The sequence below is a fragment of the Equus asinus genome, chromosome 20, assembly GCF_041296235.1.
Source record: "Equus asinus isolate D_3611 breed Donkey chromosome 20, EquAss-T2T_v2, whole genome shotgun sequence".
NCBI classification, from domain to species: Eukaryota; Metazoa; Chordata; class Mammalia; order Perissodactyla; family Equidae; genus Equus; species Equus asinus.
Window position 1 is genome coordinate 43,765,446 of NC_091809.1, and position 18,370 is coordinate 43,783,815.

The window sequence follows — 18,370 nt, forward strand, 5'->3', positions numbered from 1 at the left end:
GTACAACAAATTCTCAAAATTAATAATAAGAGTACAAATAACTCAGTACAAAAATGGGCAAAAGATTTTAACAGACACTTCACCAAAGAAGGTATATGGACACGAAATAAGCTCATGAGAAGATGCTCAACGTCATTAGTCATTAGGGAAATGCAAATTAAAACTACAATGAGATACCACTATATATGTATTAGAATGGCTAAAATTAAAGAGAGAAACAAAAAAACTGAAAATACTAAGTGGTGATGAGGATGTGGAGCAACAGGAACTCCCATATGCTGCTGGTGGGAAAGCAAAGCGGTTATAGCCACTTTGGAAAACAGCTTGTCAAGTTAAACATGTACTTCCCATGTGACTCAGCAATTCTACTTCTAGGTATTTACCCAGGGGAAAGAAGAGCTTATTTTCACACAGAAACCTGTAGGTAGTAACATATCCCAGCTTTCTTAGCAAATTGGGAAAAAAGAAAAAGCAAGGAAAAAACCCAAATGTAATTTAGCTGATGAATGGCTAAGTAACTGTGTTACATCTATATAAAAGAATACAATTAAGTAGTAAAAACAATCTCACTAGTAACATACTCAAGATAGATGAATCTCAAATGCATTATGCTAAGTAAAAGAAACCAGACTGAAAAGCCTGCCTCAAATCAATAATCTATACTCCTACCTCAAAAATTAGAAAAAGAAGAGAAAATCAAGGAAAAGGAAGAAAATAACAAAGAAATCAAAGGCATTTTTTTAAAAAAGGAAAACAACACTGAAAACTACAAAACATTGCTGAAAGAAATTACGGAAGACACACATAAATGGAAAGACAGTCCATGGTCATAGATTAGAATACTTAATATTAAGATGTTTCTACTACTCAAAGCAATCTATAGATTCAATGTAATCCTATCAAAATCCTAATAGCATTTTTTTTGCAGAAATAAGAAAAATCATCTTCAAATTCACATGGAATCTCAACAGGTCCTGAATAGCCAAAACAATTTTGAAAAGGAGGAATAAAGTTGGAAGACTCACACTCCTTTCCTTCAAAACATATTACAAAGCTACAGTAATTAAAACAGTGTGGTACTGGCATAAAGACAGACATATAGACCTATGGAATAGAGTAGAGAGGACAGAAATAAACCTCATATACATGGTCAATGATCTTTGATAAAGGTGTTAAGGCCACTTAACAGGGAAAGGACAGTTTCTTCAACAAACGGTGCTGAGAAAACTGGATATCCACATGCAAAAAAATGAAGGTGGACCCTTATCTTTCACCATATACAGAAATTAACTAAAATGAATTAAAGACTTAAATATAAGACCCAAAACTATAACAATTCTAGAAGAAAACATGAAGGAAAAGCTTCATGATGTTTGATTTGGCAATGATTTCTTGGATATTGCACAAAAAGCACAGGCAACAAAAGCAAAAATAGACAAATGAGATACATCAAACTTAAAAACTTTTGTGCATCAAAAGATACAATGAACAGAACAAAAGGGCAACCTACAGAACAGGAGAAAATATTTGTAAATCATATATCTGATAAAGGGTTAATATCTAGAATATATAAAGAAATTCTACAACTCAACAACAAAAAATCAAAAAGCCTGATTTAAAAATGGGCAAAGGACTTGAATAGACATTTCTCTAAAGATGACATACAAATGGCCAACAAGCATATGAAAAGATGTTCAAAATCCCTAATCATCAATGAAATGCAAATTGAAACCACAATGAGCTACCCTCTCACACCTGTTAGGATGGCTACTGTCAAAAAACCACAAAATAACAAGTGTTGGTTGGTGAAAAAATTGGAACCCTTGTGCACTGTTGGTGTGACTATAAAATGATGTAACAGCTATGGAACACAGTATGGTGGTTCTTCAAAAATTAAAAATAGAATTACCGTATGATCCAGCAATCCCACTTCTGGGATTCAAAAGAATTGAAAAACTGGGTCTTGAAGAAATAACTGCACACTCATGTTCAGAGCAGCACTATTCATAACAGCTAAGAGGCGAAAGCAACCCAAATGTCTGTTGATGAATGAATGAATACATAAAATGTGGTAAATACATAAAATAGAATATTATTCAACCTTAAAAAGGAAGGAAATCTTGTCATATGCTGCAACGTGAATGAATCCTGAAGATATTATGCGAAACGAAATGTCAGTCACAAAAAGACAAATACTGTATGATTCCATTTATATAAGGTACCTAGGGTAGTCAAATTCATAGAGATAGAAAGTAGAATGATGGCTGCCAGGTGGGTGCAAGGGGCTGGAGGGAGGGGGTAGTGGGAAGTTGATGTTTAATGGATATAGAATTTCAGTTTTGCAAGATGAAAAATGTTCTGAAGTCTTGTCACACAATAATGTGAATGTATTTAACACTACTGAACTGTATATTTAAAAATGGTTAAGATGGTGAATTTTATGTTATATATGTTTTACCACAATTTTAAAAAGTGGCTAAGATGGTAAATTTTGTTATGTGTAGTTTACAACAATTAAAACCTAAAAAAAATTTTAAACGATAAAAAAAGAGAATTAACAAATTTTACACAATCTTTTCCAGAAAACAGAAGAGGAGGGAACACTTACCAACTTGTTTTATGAAGCAAGTGTTACCATCATACCAAAAGAACATAAAATAGAATTTAAAAAAAAGAAAATACTACATACTAATATCTCTTGTGACCTTAAACTCAAAAATCCTCAACAAAGTATTAGCAAACTAAATCCAACAATGTATGAAAAGAAATATACACTACTACCAAGTGGAATTTATTCTAGGTATGCAAGGCTGGTTCAACATTTTAAAGTCACTCAATATAGCTCCCATATCAACAAGCTCAAGAAGAAAAATCATTGTATTAACTGACACAGAAAAAGCATTCAAAAAAAATCTAATATCCATGTATGATAAAAACTCTTAGCATGTTAGAAATGGAGGGGAATTACTTCAACTTGATAAAGAGCATCTATAAAAAACCTATAGTTAACATTATACTTAGTAGTAAAAGACTGAATGCTAATCCCTAAGATTGGGAGCAAAGCAAGGGTGTCCACTCTTACCATCTCATGCAACATAGTACTGGAGTTCTAGCTACAGTAATAAGGCAAGAAAAAGAAATAAAGTCATACAGATTGGCAAGGCAGAAATAAAATTTTTCATATTTGCAAATGACATGAAATACTTAGGTGTAAACCTAACAAAAGATTTACAAGACTTGTATGTTGAAAATTACAAAATGCTGATGGAAGAAATCAAAGAAGGGCTGAATAAATGAAGAGACATACTATGTTCATGCAGTGAAGACCCAATATAGTAAATATGCCAATCTTCCCCAAACTGATCTATAGGTTTAATATAATTCCTATCAAAATCCCAGCAAGATTTTTTTAGACAGGGAAAAGTTTAGTCTTAAATTTATATAGAAAGGCAAAGGCATGAGAATATCTAAAATAATCTTGAAGAATAAAGTGGGAAGAATAATTCTATGTGATATTAAAGCTTATTATATAGCTACAGGAATCAAGACAGTGGGGTATTTCTAGAGCAACAGACACATAGATCATTGGAACAGAATGGAAAAAACCCAGAAAAATATACTCTCTTGATTTTTTCAAAAAGTTGCAAAAGCAATACAATGAGGGAAGACAGTCTTTTCAACAAATGTGCTGGAGCAATTGGACAACCATGGGTGAGAAAAATAAACTTCAACCTAAACCTCTCACCTTGCATGAAAGTTAACTCAAAATAGATCAGGGACTTAAATGTGCAATGTAAAACTATAAAACTTCCAGGAAAAAATAGGAAAATTTTCAATAGCTATGGCTAGGCAAAGAGTTCTTGACACTAAAGCACAATTCATAAAAGGAAAATTTGATAAACTGGACCTCATCAATATTAAAAGTTTTTGTGCTATAAAAGCTCATGGAAAAAGAATGAAAAGACAAGCTACAAACCAACATAAAATATTTGCAAACCACATATCCAACAAAGGACTAGTATCTAAACTATATAAAGAACTCTCAAACTCAAAAATAAAGAAACAATCCAATCAAAAAATGGCAAAAACCATGAAGAGGAGAGCGATGTCAGCAACATGGCAGAGTGAGCTGTTCCCTTTGAGTCTCCCCCTCTGAATTACAATGAAATGGACATTCTTTGACCTATGGAGGATACCCACACAGCACAACAGGATGCCTGAGAGACCCACGCAGCTATACATCTGAAGGTAGATGGAATGGATCCCCAGAAAGCACTGAAGATAGATGAGTGCTCCTCTACCCCTCTCTGGCAACAGCAAGCCAGGTTGCAGGTCCTCATGCAGTGGTTGGTACTACTCTAAGTGGAGAAGGGACAACCGAGGCTGTGGATGAACGCTATCCCAGCCTGTGGGAGCACAAACTGTGCTGCAGCAGCCCCACCAGTGGGAACGAACCCGGGAGTGACTGTAAGAAAAAGCAGCAGCAGTCCTACATGTGCACATGAATGCCTTCCAGGCCTGCATGAGTGCCCACCATGCCACCATGGCTCCCTCAATGGGAACATGCTTTGGTGCAACTGTAAGAAGAGGTGGTGGCAGCCCTGCACATGTGCATCCTTTCCCAGTCTATGGGAGAACCCACTGTGCCACCACAGCCGCAATGAGTGGCCTTGGTTCAAAACCCATGAAGAAGCCTCACCCAGGCACAGTGGCTGGTACAACTATAAGTGGAGGTGGCAGCAGCCAAGAGTATGCGTGAGTGCTATCCTGGCCTGCGGGAGCACCCACCACACCTGCACAACTCACAGCAGGTGGGGTGGGATCAGAAACACAGCTCCTGCTTCTCCCCAGCAGTAGCCAGTAGAATTTGTGACATGATACTACCACAAATGTGCCACAAATGATCACTTCATTAAATATCATGAAGAACTACATTAAGACTACAGAACAGAAGGAAAATGATGTCTCCAGAAACCAACTCTAAAGTCACAGAAATTTACAATCTAAATGACAGAGAATTGAAAATAGCTGTTATAAAGAAACTCAAGTTACAAGAAAACTCAGAAAGACAGTTCAATGAGCTCAGGAATAAAATTAATGAGCAGAAGGAATACTTCACCAAAGAGACTGAAACTCTAAAAAAGCCCAAACAAACAGAAATTCTGGATATGAAGCACACAATTAATGAGATAAAAAATAATCTAGAATCCTTAAACAAGTAGAGCTGACAGTATGGAGAACAGAATTAGTGATTTAGAGGATAGAAATATAGAATGCTTCAGGTGGAGGAGGAGAGATAACTAAGAGTTAAAAAACATGAAGGGATTCTTTGAGAAATATCTGACTCAATTAGAAAAAGCAACATAAGGATTATAGGTATCCCAGAGGGAGAAAGGAGCAGAGAGTTTGTTCAAAGAAATAATAGCTGAGAACTTCCCAAACCTGGGGAAGGAACTGGACTTACAAACACATGAACCCAATAGAACTCCTAATTACATCAATGCAAAAAGACCTTCTCCAAGGCATATAATAGTAAAACTGGCAAAAGTCAATGACAAAGAAAAAATATCAAGGGTAGCAAGGCAGAAGAAAATAATCTACAAAGGAACCCCTATCAGGCATTCAGTGAATTTCTTGGCAGAAATTTACAGGCTAGGAGAGAATGGAATGATATATTGAAAATACCCAAAGACAAAACTTTCAGCCAAGAATACTCTATCCTGTGAAACTATCCTTCAGATATGATGGAGAAATAAAAGCTTTCCCAGATAAACAAAAGCTGAGGGAGTTTCTTGCCACTAGACCTCTCTTACAAAAAATGGTGAAAGAAGCCTTAATACTTGAAACAAAAAGGCACAGGTCTACAAAGCTTTGAGCAAGGAGATAAACAGACAAAATCAGAAAACTGCAGCTCTTTATCAGAACAGGTTATCAAACACTTAATTATAACATAAAAGATAAAGGGAAGGAAAGCATCAAAAATACCCATAAACACTTCACTTTAGTCACAAACTCACAACACAAAAAAGAATAATTTGTGACAATTATGGGAATTGTCAAAGGGGAAGAGGCAAGGGATGGAACCTGCTTAGGCTAACGGAGATAAGAGGCTATCAGAAAATGGACTATCTTATCTATGAAATCTTTTATACAAACCTCAAGGTAACCACTAAACAAAAAATCAGAGCAGAGCCACAACTCATAAAGAGAAAACCGAGAAAACTACCAGAAAACCACCAAACTGAAATGATAGTCAGAAATACAAAGGAAGAGAAACAATGGAAATATAGAACTGGAAAACAAGAAATAAAATGGCAGTACTAAGCCCTCATATATCAATAATCACTTTAAATGTAAATGGATTGAATTCTCCAATCAAAAGACACAGAGTGGCTAGATGGATTAAAAGACAAGACACAACAATATGCTGCCTCCAGGAAACACATCTCAGCTCTAAAGACAAGCATAGTCTCCGAGTGAAGGGATGGAGGAAGATACTCCAAGCAAATGGCCCACAAAAGAAAGCAGGTGTTGCCATACTTATATCAGACAAAGCAGACCTCAAGATAAAAATCACAATGAGAGACAAAGAGGGGCAGTATATAGTGATAAAAGGGGCTCTCCAGTAAAGGATATAACTCTTATGAATACATATGTACCTAACACAGGAGCACCAAAGCATATAAAACAACTATTAACAGATCTAAAGGGAAAAACTGACAGTAATACCATAATAGTGGGGACCTCAACACCTCACTAACATCACTGGATAGATCATCCAGACAGAAAGTCAACAAGGAAATAGTGGCTTTAAATGAAACACTTAATCAGATGCACTTAATAGATAGATATATATAGAACACTTCATTCAAAAACAGCAGAATACACATTCTTCTCAAGTGCACATGGAACATTCTCAATGACAGACCACATGCTGGGAAAAAAGGCAAGCCTCAATAAATTTAAGAAGATTGAAATCATATCAAGCATCTTTCCCAACCAAATGCTATGAAACTAGAAATCAACAACAAGAAAATAGCTGGGAAAGTCAAGATACATGGAGACTAAACAACATGCTACTGAACAACCATTGAATCAATGAAGAAATCAAAGGAGAAATTAAAAAATACCTGAAGACAAATGAAAATGAAAATACAATATACCAACTATTATGGGAGGCAGTAAAAGTGGTTATAAGAGGGAAATTGATAGCAATACAGGCCCACCTCAACAAACAAGAAAAATTTCAAACAAGTAATCTTAAACTAACAGAACTAGAAAAAGAAGTACAAACAAAACCCAAAGTCAGCAAGGGGGAAATAATAAAAGTCTGAGCAGAAATAAATGAAATAGAGACTAAAAAATAAATAAATAAGGAGGATCAATGAAACTATGAGTTGATTCTTTGAGAAGATAAACAAATTTGACAAATCCATAGCCAGACTCACTAAGAAAAAAACAGACAAGTCTCAAATAAATAAAATTAAAAATGAAGGAGGAGAAATTACAATGGATACCATAGAAATACAAAGGATTATAAGAGAATACTATGGAAAACTATATGCCAACAAATTGGATAACTTCGAAGAAATGGAAAAATTCTTAGACTCATCTAACTTCCCCAAACTGAATCAAGAAGAAAGAGAATCTGAAAAGACCAATCACAAGTGAAGAGATTGAAACAGTAACCAAAAACCTCCTAAAGAACAAAAGTCCAGGAACTGATGGCTTCTTTGGAGAATTCTACCAAACATTTAAAGAAGATTAGAACCTATCCTTCTCAAATTATTCCCCAAAATTGCTCCCTAACTTATTTTATGAGGCCAACATCACCCTGATACCAAAACTAGGCAAGGGCAACACAAAGAAGGAAAATTACAGGCCATATTGCTGATGAACATAGATGCAAACATTCTCAACAAAATATTGGCAAACCAAATACATTAAAAGGATCATACACTGTGATCAAGTAGGATTTATACCAGGAATGCAGGGATGGTTCAACACCTACAAATCAATCATGCAGTACCCCACATTAACAAAATGAGGAATAAAAAATCACATGATCACCTCAATAGATGCAGAGAAAGCATCTGACAAGATCCAACATCCATTTATAATAAAATCTCTCAATAAAATGGTATAGAAGAAAAGTACCTCAATATAATAAAGGCCAAATATGACAAACCCACAGCCAACATCATACTTAATGGTGAAAAACTAAAAGCCAGCTCTCTGAGAACAGGAATAAGACAAGGGTGCCCAATCTCACTACTCCTATTCAACATAGTACTGGAGGTTTTGGCCAGAGCAATTACGCAATAAAAAGAAATAAAATGTACCCAAATTGGTCAGGAGGAAGTGAAACTCTCACTGTTTGCAGATGACACGGTTGTATAAATAGAAAACTACAAATAATCCATCGGAAAACTACTGGAAATAATCAACAACTATGGCAAAGTTTCAGGGTACAAAATAACTTACAAAAATCAGCTGCATTTCTATACACCAACAAGGAATTAGCAGAAAGAGATGTCAAGAATACAATCCCACTTACAACTGCAACAAAAACAATAAAATATCTAGGAACAAATTTAACCAAAGAAGTAAAAGACCTATACACTGAAAACTATAAGATATTATTAAAAGAAAGTGGAGATATAAAGAAATGGAAAGATATTCCATGCTCTTGAATTGGAAGAACAACATAGTTAAAATGTCCATATTACCTAAAGAAATCTACCAAATCAATGCAATCTCAATCCAAATCCCAATGACATTCCTCACAGAAATAGAACAAAGAATCTTAAAATTTATATGGAACAACAAAAAACCCTGAATAGCCAAAGCATTCTGAGAAAATGAACAAAGTTGGAGGCATCAGAATCCCTGACCTCAAAATATACTACAAAGCTGTAGTAATCAAAGGAGGATGGTACTGGCACAATAACAGACACACAGATCAATGGAACAGAATTGAAAGCCCAGAAATAAGACCACACATTTGTGGACAGTTAATTTCTGACAAAGAAGCCAAGAACATACAATGGAGAAAGGAAAGTCTCTTCAATAAATTGTGTTGGGAAAACTCGACAGCCACATTTAAAAGAATGAAAGTAGACCACTATCTTGCACCATATACAAAAGTTAACTCAAAATGGATTAAAGATGTAAATGTAAGACCTGAAACCATAAAACTTGTAGAAGAAAATATAGGCAGTACACTCCTTGACATCAGTTTTAGCTGCATTTTTTCGAATACCATGTTAACTCACGCAAGGGAAACAAAAGAAAAATAAACAGATGGAACCATATCAGACTAAAAAGCTTCTGCAAGGCAAAGGAAACCATGAACAAAATGAAAAGACAACCCACCCACTGGGAGAAAATATTTGCAAGTCATATATCCAACAAGGGGTTCATTTCCAAAAAAGAATTCATACAACTCAACAACTAAAAAATAAACAACCTGATCAAAAAATGGGCGGAGGATATGAACAGACATTTTTCCAAGGAAGATATACAGACGGCCAACAAGCACATGAAAGATGTTCAACATCACTAAGTATTAGGGAAATGCAAATCAGAACTACAATAAGATATCACCTTACACGTGTCAGGATGGTTATCAGTAATAAGACAAAAAATAACAAATGTTGGAGAGAACGTGGAAAAAGGGAACCCTCATACACTGCTGGTGGGAATGCAAACCGGCTCACCCATTATGGAAAACAGTATGGAGATTTCTTAAGAAATTAAAAATAGAAATATCATGCGATCCAGCCATCCCACTACTGGGTATTTATCCAAAGAACTTGAAATCAACAATTCAAAGAGATTTATGTACCCCTCTGTTCATTGCAGCATTATTCACAATAGCCAAGACACAGAAGCAACCCAAGAGCCCTTCAACTGGTGAATGGATAAAGATGATGTGGGGTATCTTCTTTTATATACATATATATAAAATATATATCTACACACACAATGGAATACTACTCAGCCATAAAAAAAGACAAAATTGTTCCACTTGTAACAACATGGATGGACCTTGAGAGTATGATGTTAAGCAAATAAGCCAGACAGAGAAAGTCAAACACTCCATGATTTCACTCATGTGGAAGATAAACAAACACATGGATAAAGAGAACAGATTAGAGGTTACTGGAGGGGAAAGGGGTTGGGGTGTGGGCAAAAGGGGTAAAGGGGCACACATGTATGATGACGGATAAAAATTAGACTATTGGTGGTGAGCATGATGCAGTCTATACAAAACTGATTAATAATAATGCACACCTGAAATTACACATTATAAACCATTATGACCTCAATAAAATAAGTGGAAAAAAAACCCCATGAAGAGCTATTTTACTGAAGAGACTTTACATATGGCAAATAAGCACATCAAAAGATATTCAACATCTTTAGCCATCAGGGAAATGAAAATTAAAATCATGAGATATTAACATCTATCAGAATGGCTAAAATAGAAAAACAGTGACAATACTAAATACTAGCAAGACTGCAGAGAAACTTGATCACTCATTTATTGCTGTTTAGAATGTAAATGGTACAGCCATTCTAGAAAACAGTATGGTAGTTTCCTATAAAACTAAACATGCAATTACCATACTACTCAGCAATTGCACTTCTGGGCATTTAGCCCAGAGGAATGAAAACTTATGCTCACACAAAAAAACTGTACAGAAATATTCATAGATTGTCTTATCTGTAATAACCAAGAACTGGAATCAACTCAAATGTTCTTCAACAGGTGAATGATTAAACAAACTGTGATACTTACAAACCATGGAGTATTACTCATCCATAAAAAGGTACAAACTACTGATATATGCAACAATTTGGATGAATGTCCAGGGAATTATGCTAAGTGGAAAAAAAAATCTAAAAAAAGGTTATATACTGTATGATTCTATTTACGTAATATTTTTGAGATGGCAAAATTTTAGAAATGAAGATAAGAATAGTGGTTGCTAGGGGATAGGATAGGGATGGGAATGGGGACCCAGCTGGGATCTGAGTGTGGTTATAAAAGAGCAAACTGAGAGATCCCAGTGGTGATGGAATTGTTCAGTACCTCGACAACAGCGGTGGATATACAAAACTACACATGCAATAAGATCTGTGGAACTAAATACACACACACTCACAAACATGTGTAAGCAAAACCACAGAAATCTGAATAAGATCAGTGGACTGTATCAATCCTGGTTGCGATACTGTACCACAGTTCTGTAAAATTTTACTATTACGGGAAACTGGGTAAAGGGTACACGGGATGTGGCTGTATTATTTCTTACAATTGCATGTGATCCTATAATTATCTCAAAAAAATTTCAATTAAAAACAAAGGCTAGGTACTATATGATTCTATTTACAAGACATTCTGGAAAAGTCAAAACTATAGGGAGAGAAAATAGATCAGTGGTTGCCAGAGGATGAGAGTCAGAGGAAGGGTTGAGGAGTACAAAGAGATTTTTTCAAGTAATAGAACTGCTATATATTCTGATTGTGTTAGAGGTTACATAACTGTAGTGTTGGTCAAAACTCAGAACTGTACACTAAAAAGGGTTAAACTTACTCTATGTCAATTATACCTCAATAAGCCTAACTCTAAACAAAGAACACTACTAAAAGATAATCATTTAGCAGGACCAATCAAGAAAAAAGGAAAAGGCACAAATAAGCATTATTAGGTATGAAAAAGGAGATGAATATTGATACAGCACATTCTTTTAATCACAAAGATCCCTCATTATGGAATGATATTGAAGATCTATTGTTAAGTGCAAAGGGAAAGATGTATATTGTTTTGTGACCATTTGTGTACAAAAATTATGCACTGAATAGCAATGGGAAAAATAACAAGAAACCCATGTCAGTAGTTGCCTAGGGACAAAATACCTGAGTGGTTGCTAAGGACACAAGTTGGGAAAAGATTTGGTTTTTGGTCTATATTCTTAAAAAAATTTTCAGCCAGGTTCCATGTGGAAGTATCATTTAGTCCAAATGAAAATTAAATAGAATAAAATAATTTGAAAACTTAAACACCTACTCCTAAATCATAAGAATATTATGAATGACAACAAAAATTTAAACTTAAATGAAACAGTTAATTTAATAAAAAACTATAAAATTACCGACCCAATTCATTTTATGAAGTTAATATAAGCTTCATAACGAAACCAGAAAAGAACAGTAGAAACGAAAATTACAGACCAATTTTAAATATGAAAATAGTTGGAAACATCCCAAATAACATTATAATATTAAGTTCCGCAGTGTTGAAAAAGAACACTTAATATTTTACAACCAAGTTAAAGAGTATAGGAATGCAAAAATGGTTCAATATCTCAAAATGTATCACTAAAATTCAGACTGACAGAACAAAACAATATGCTCATATCAATACAAAAAGAACATTCTATAAAACAAATCAATACTCATTTGTAATAAAAGAAATTCTTAGAAAAACAGAGACAGTAACTACCTTATTCTGATGAAGGACACCTATCAAAAACCTGCAGCAAAAGTCATATTTCGTATCGAAATACTTCACATTGAAATTTTGGAAGTACTCTCTTTAAAATGAGGAACAAGATAAAGATGCCCTCTTTTACTGTTCATTTCTAATATTATACTGGAGGAGGTCTTATCTAAGAAACAGAAAAAAGAGATCTAAAAATTATTTGCAGATATGATTATCTACATAGAAATTCGAAAGAAAGTAACTACTCTATACATCAGCAAAACTGATAGATACGTGATCAACATACAAAAACTAATAGTATTTCTATACATCAACAATAACCAATAAGAAAGCAGTGACAAAAAATAATTTCATTTAAAATAGCAACAAAATGTATAAGACACCTAGAAATAAATTTAACAAAGATGTGCAAGGTCTTTGTGAGAGAATTAGAAACATTGCTGAAGGACATAAAAGATGCTCTGAATTAAATGGAAAGATATCCTATGTTCCCAGATAAGAAGACATAATAGAGAATTGACAAGATGTCAATTCTCCCAAATTAGTCAATGAATTCAATGCAATTGGAATCCAAATTACCACAGGATTTTTGTGGAACTTGATAAGCCAAAACTAAAATTCATAGGGAAAAGGGCCTATAATATCTAAGGCAAGGGGAAAAACAACAATTATGTGGGGAAACTTACCCTTATTGGGAATTCAGATTTACCATAATTCAGCAATTTTGTAATGGTATAAGAAGAGACAAATACACCGATGGAACAAAACAGGGCCCTGAAACAACCATGCATGCATATAAAAAACAAGATATATGACAGAGGTGGCATTACAGATCAGTGGTGAATGCTAATTATCCATATGGGAAAAAAACAAACTCTTAGATCTCTATTTGACACTATACACAAAAATAGATTCTGGGTGAATCACAGACATAAATGTGAAAACACTTTTAGAAGAAAACCCAGGAGATTATTTTAAATGATCTTTGGAAAGAAAAAGATTTCTTAAATAAGATGGAATAAGAATAAACCACAGAACAAAGGATTGATACATTAGATATTAAAATTTTAAAACTTCTTTTCAACAAAATACAAAGTGAAAAGATCAAACTGAAAAGCTACAGACCGAGAGAAGAAACTGCTACGTACAGTGACAAGGAATTATAAAATCCTACTTTATATTTTAATGGATATATAAAATATAATAAGTAGACACGAAGGATACACATCAAATTCTTGCCAGTGGTTACTTCTTGGAGTAAGAATAGGACTGGCAACAGAGGCACAAAGGTACTAGAATTTTCTCTGCAATGCTATTTCTTTTAATTAAAAAATAAACTCGAAGAGTAAAATATTAACAATCATCAGTTCTGAACACAAGTGTTTGTTTTATTATTCTCAATATTTTTTTTAATTCTAAAAAGCAAACAAAAACAAAAAAGATAAAACTGGCCCCCTGCCCAGGCCAAAACAAAAGTTCAGACACCAAAGATAATGGCTTCCCCGAGACCATGATTTGGGAGGACTGGTTCTTATTCTTTCTTTCCGTTGCAGGTATATTCAAATTCTCATATATAACTCCAATCAAGATTAGGAAGGTAGCTTATCTTCTGCTGGGCTGGGAAAGTGGCAAGAAGTCAAAATAAAGTCCAAGGTAATTGGAATGACAAAGGCTGTAAGCAACAGGGGAAGCTAACATTTCAGAGGCTCTCCGTGGTGTGCCAAGGAGAAAGCACCTTTTGTTTCTCCTCAGACTCTCAGCTGAATGTGAGGAGTGCTGTGTCACGGCCCTTGTCAGAGGATGATGGAGCCTGGCAATATGGAGAACCCCAGGAGACTCATGTCCAATGTAGGAATGTTCCTTCACAACAGCAGGTCCTCTGTGTGGAAGGAATATGAGGTAACGGACACAGCACACTAGGATTTCTCCAGCATCCAAGACAAAATAAGCCTTCATTGAGGTGGTGTCCAAATGCAGGCTGCTGAAGATACAATCAGCTCCATTTAGAAAAGCCATTAGTCTCAAGCAAGAAAAAACACACTCTCCATATTTTAAAAAGCATACCTCTAATGACAATCCAATAAGCATTTGAGGAATGCCTAATAAAATCCTTGGCATCATAAATAAGGACTTCCCAGGGCATAGTTTAGAGACTCCTTGGGACAAACAGAAAGTGAGGTACCAAAGGAGTGTAAAAGCAAAGAAAAGCCTTTAAAGAAACCTCTTTCCAGCTTTGCCACTCTACCTCTGACAACAGCCTTTCCCCCTATCAAATAATCATTCACTGGAGTTATGTCTCTTATAACTCCTCTTTATGAAAAACAAAATTTTAAAGTCGGAAAAAAAGAGACACATCAAATTGATCAGTTTATTTCCCCCCACTGTCCTCAAAAACAAAAAGAAACCATTTAACCCCCAAAGATACATGGTATGTTCATTTCTAAAAGAAAAGTTACATGGTTTTTCTTTTTCTCTCTCTCTTTAAAACTAAACAGAGGAGGACTATGTATTAAAGTACTAAATAATCAATTAAATTCAATCTCTCAGAAGAAATTAAGAGATAAAGCAAACACAAAATAAAAGAAAGACTGATAAATATAGGCCATGTGGCAGACATCTGATAAATAGCAAGGCAAAAATAATAAACATGTACACTTTAACACGTACTAGATTCATAAACGTGGAAGTTTCTTTCTCTCTAAATATGTTTATACCCCTAGAGAAATCAGGGCTATAAATATCAGAAAACAAGCAGAACTTCACCAAGTTTTTTTCTAAGGACTACTTCAAATTCCATAGTGAAATTCAGTCCTAACATGTGTACCTCTGTGCAATGACATAAGCAACCTCCAATACACACATCCTCCTTTATTAAAGTCTCAGTTATTAACTAGGTCCCTGGCTTTTTCTCAGTTTGTCCTTCTAAGTATAAACCAAAATCTGCCCAGGTAACTTTCCCACTTGAAACCTTTTAATGATTTCCCACTGCCTGCAGGAAAAAGTCCTAATCTCCTGGAATGGCATGCCAAAGTCTTTAATGGGCTGCCCTGACTCCTACCTTCCTCCCCAGTGTTATCTACCACTACTTCCCATTTACTACTTCTCACTAAGTCATATCGAACTGTTATAGTTCACTGCACATAAAGAGTTATTTCATACCTCTGTGCCTTTACTTCCCATGTACTTCTGTCTATCTGGAATATTCTCCTCTCACCTTCACCAGATCACTCAATCATTTTCTAGGAAGTACAACTGTTCCAGCAGAGCCACGTACCCCTCCTTCATGCTCCCAGAGCATAATGCGAAGATTCGATCATTTTACTGAACAGTTGCTGTACTGTCAGGCACTGCTCTAGGCACTGAGGATATAGCAAAGTACAAAACAGAAGTCCTTGCTTTACAGAGCTTACAGTACAGCATGGGGAGACCACAGTAGATGTTGATAAGTAAGAAAAATAAAAGTAGGCTAAGAGAATCGTAGGAGACAGAGGTAGGATGGTCAGGGAAGGAATATCTGATGAGGCAACAGTGAGGGAGAGAGCCAACACTTGGTGCATTCCAAACAGGGACAAAAGTGCAAAGGCCAGAGGTGGGAGTGTGCTTGATGCATGTGAGGAACAGCAAGGAAGTGTTTTTTTTTAAATAAATTTGAGTTCTTCTAAACTGGCTGCCATACAGAGAATAAGCTATGGGGGCAAGGGTGGGTTCAGAGAGACCAAGTAGGAGGTTACTCTAAGAACTCAGGTAAGATGATGAAGGTCTGAACTAAAATGAATAGTGAGAAGTAGTTGGATTCCACATACATTTTTTGAAAGAAAAAAACCCAAATGGACTAGACGTGGTGTATGGGAGAAGGAAATCAAGGGTGATATTGAAGTTTTTGTCCTGAGCAACTGGAAAAATAGAGAGATGGAGGAAAACTTGCAGAGCAGCAGATATGGCAGTGGGCGGGGGGGGGGGGGGGAAGGGGAAAGGTAAGGGAGAATATCAAAAGTTGGGTTTTGGACACATTAGGTTTAAACATCCAGGTGAAGATGTCAAGCAGGCATCTGGAAATACTAGTCTGGAATACAGGGGCAGATCAAAGCTGGAGGTATAAATTTGGTAGTTGTTAGAATTCAGAAGGCATGTAAAGCCACAGGACTGGAACTAGGGGATGAGTATCAAAGAGAAGAGGTCCAAGGACCAAATCCTGGGCTAACTCAATATTTAGAGGTTGGGAACATGGAAATCTCTAGCTTAGCCCAGATGGTAAGCTTCTTGAGAGCATATACTACTTTTTTGTCTTTTTATCTCCAGCTTCTGGCTCAGTGCCTCTTGGCTCATAGTAGGTATTCAGTAATAAATTAAGCTGTCCTTTGAAACCCAGCTAGAATCTAGAGTTATTTCCTGCAAGTTTTCCTGGCAAAATATGAGAGTCCAATAACTGAAATAGGACCAGCTCAGTGAGGACATCTTTGCAACCACCCGCAGCACACACCGAGCTTATTTTTAAATAGCACACCACTGCTACACAAGCCACGAAGAGACAAGGCATGGATGAAGGCTTTAAAAGAAAGAGTCTATTGGGGCTGGCCCCCTGGCCGAGCGGTTAAGTTCGCACGCTCCGCTGCAGCTGGCCCAGTGTTTCGTTGGTTCGAATCCTGGGCGCGGACATGACACTGCTCATCAAACCACGCTGAGGCAGCGTCCCACATGCCACAACTAGAAGGACCCACAACGAAGAATATACAACTATGTACCGGAGGGCTTTGGGGAGAAAAAGGGAAAAAAATAAAATCTTTAAAAAAAGAAAGAGTCTATTGATTGGAAAAGCAAACACTACGATGTTTAAAGGCCAAGAATCAGGAAACAGAGATTTTCATCTTCTATTATTTCACAAAGTAAATAAACATGAAACATATGGGTGATGGCTCAGTTTTTTGGGGTAGTCCATTAGTACCATTAATAGCTACAGTAGAGGCTAAACTTCTAGTCCCACCTACCAGAAGAAGGCAATAAAAAGGATAAATGAGCACCTGTAAGAAATTAGAAAACTCTTAATAAGTATATCTCCTTTTGGTCCTCTAAACATTTTATTCTGTTCATCACAAAAAATTGAAATGATTCAGGTGACTGGGGCTTGTATTTTATTCTAAGAGGAAAACAAATTTCGTAAATTTCTGAATAATCATTAAAGACTTCTGTTGCCACAACGACTAATCACACAGAAACAGATGTGTGTGAATAATCCAACTGACTCAGAAAATAACTTTGCTACCATAAAGGACATTCAAATGATCTTATTGGCTTCTTATTCACACCCTCAAAAGACATTTTGGCTCACTTTTTTACTTATGTCTAAGTTGACTAGAGGTATTTCATGTTTAATGACACAAGACAGGAAAATGAATGGAGGACGAAAAGCTCAGGGAACCTAACAACCGGGGAAGGATGTTGTAGAAGTTAGAATTTATAGGATAATCAAGCTAAACAATGATTTAAAAAAATCCATGGCCAAATGAAAAGGAAGTTTTCTTCAAAATAAATAAATACCTCCATCCTATCTGGAAACTAAAGCTCAAATGTGATTCTGTATGAAACACTGAATTATCCAGAGTCAAATTTTCACTTTTTACCAACTACACACTGTGCTACTCACTATTTATGGGTATTTTAGGAAGAGATTATGCCTATAATTTAGAAGACAATTAAAGAGATGATAAGTATAGTACTAATAGCTTGTTTATATATCACTATTCTTAATTCACAATGAATGCATTTTAACACAAATTCCTCTCTGCTTATTCACCATTCCATCTTGAATCAGCATGAATGGCTGTTATAGTTCTTTTTCAAGTGCCTACCTAACACAGTTCC

General features: G+C 35.6%; 1 protein-coding gene across 4 annotated transcripts in view; it reads right to left on the bottom strand.

Moving 5' to 3' along the window:
- The window catches only part of TBCEL (tubulin folding cofactor E like), a 77,819-nt gene that overhangs the window by 18,407 nt on the left and 41,042 nt on the right, over window positions 1–18,370 (bottom strand). The window contains exon 9 of one of the 4 annotated variants that reach the window (XM_044751712.2): window positions 13,198–13,285. The exons of the other annotated variants lie outside the window; for them this stretch is intronic. Coding sequence (XP_044607647.1) covers window positions 13,198–13,285 — 88 coding nt within the window. The remainder of the gene's footprint in view (window positions 1–13,197; window positions 13,286–18,370) is intronic. 4 annotated transcript variants of the gene reach the window in all.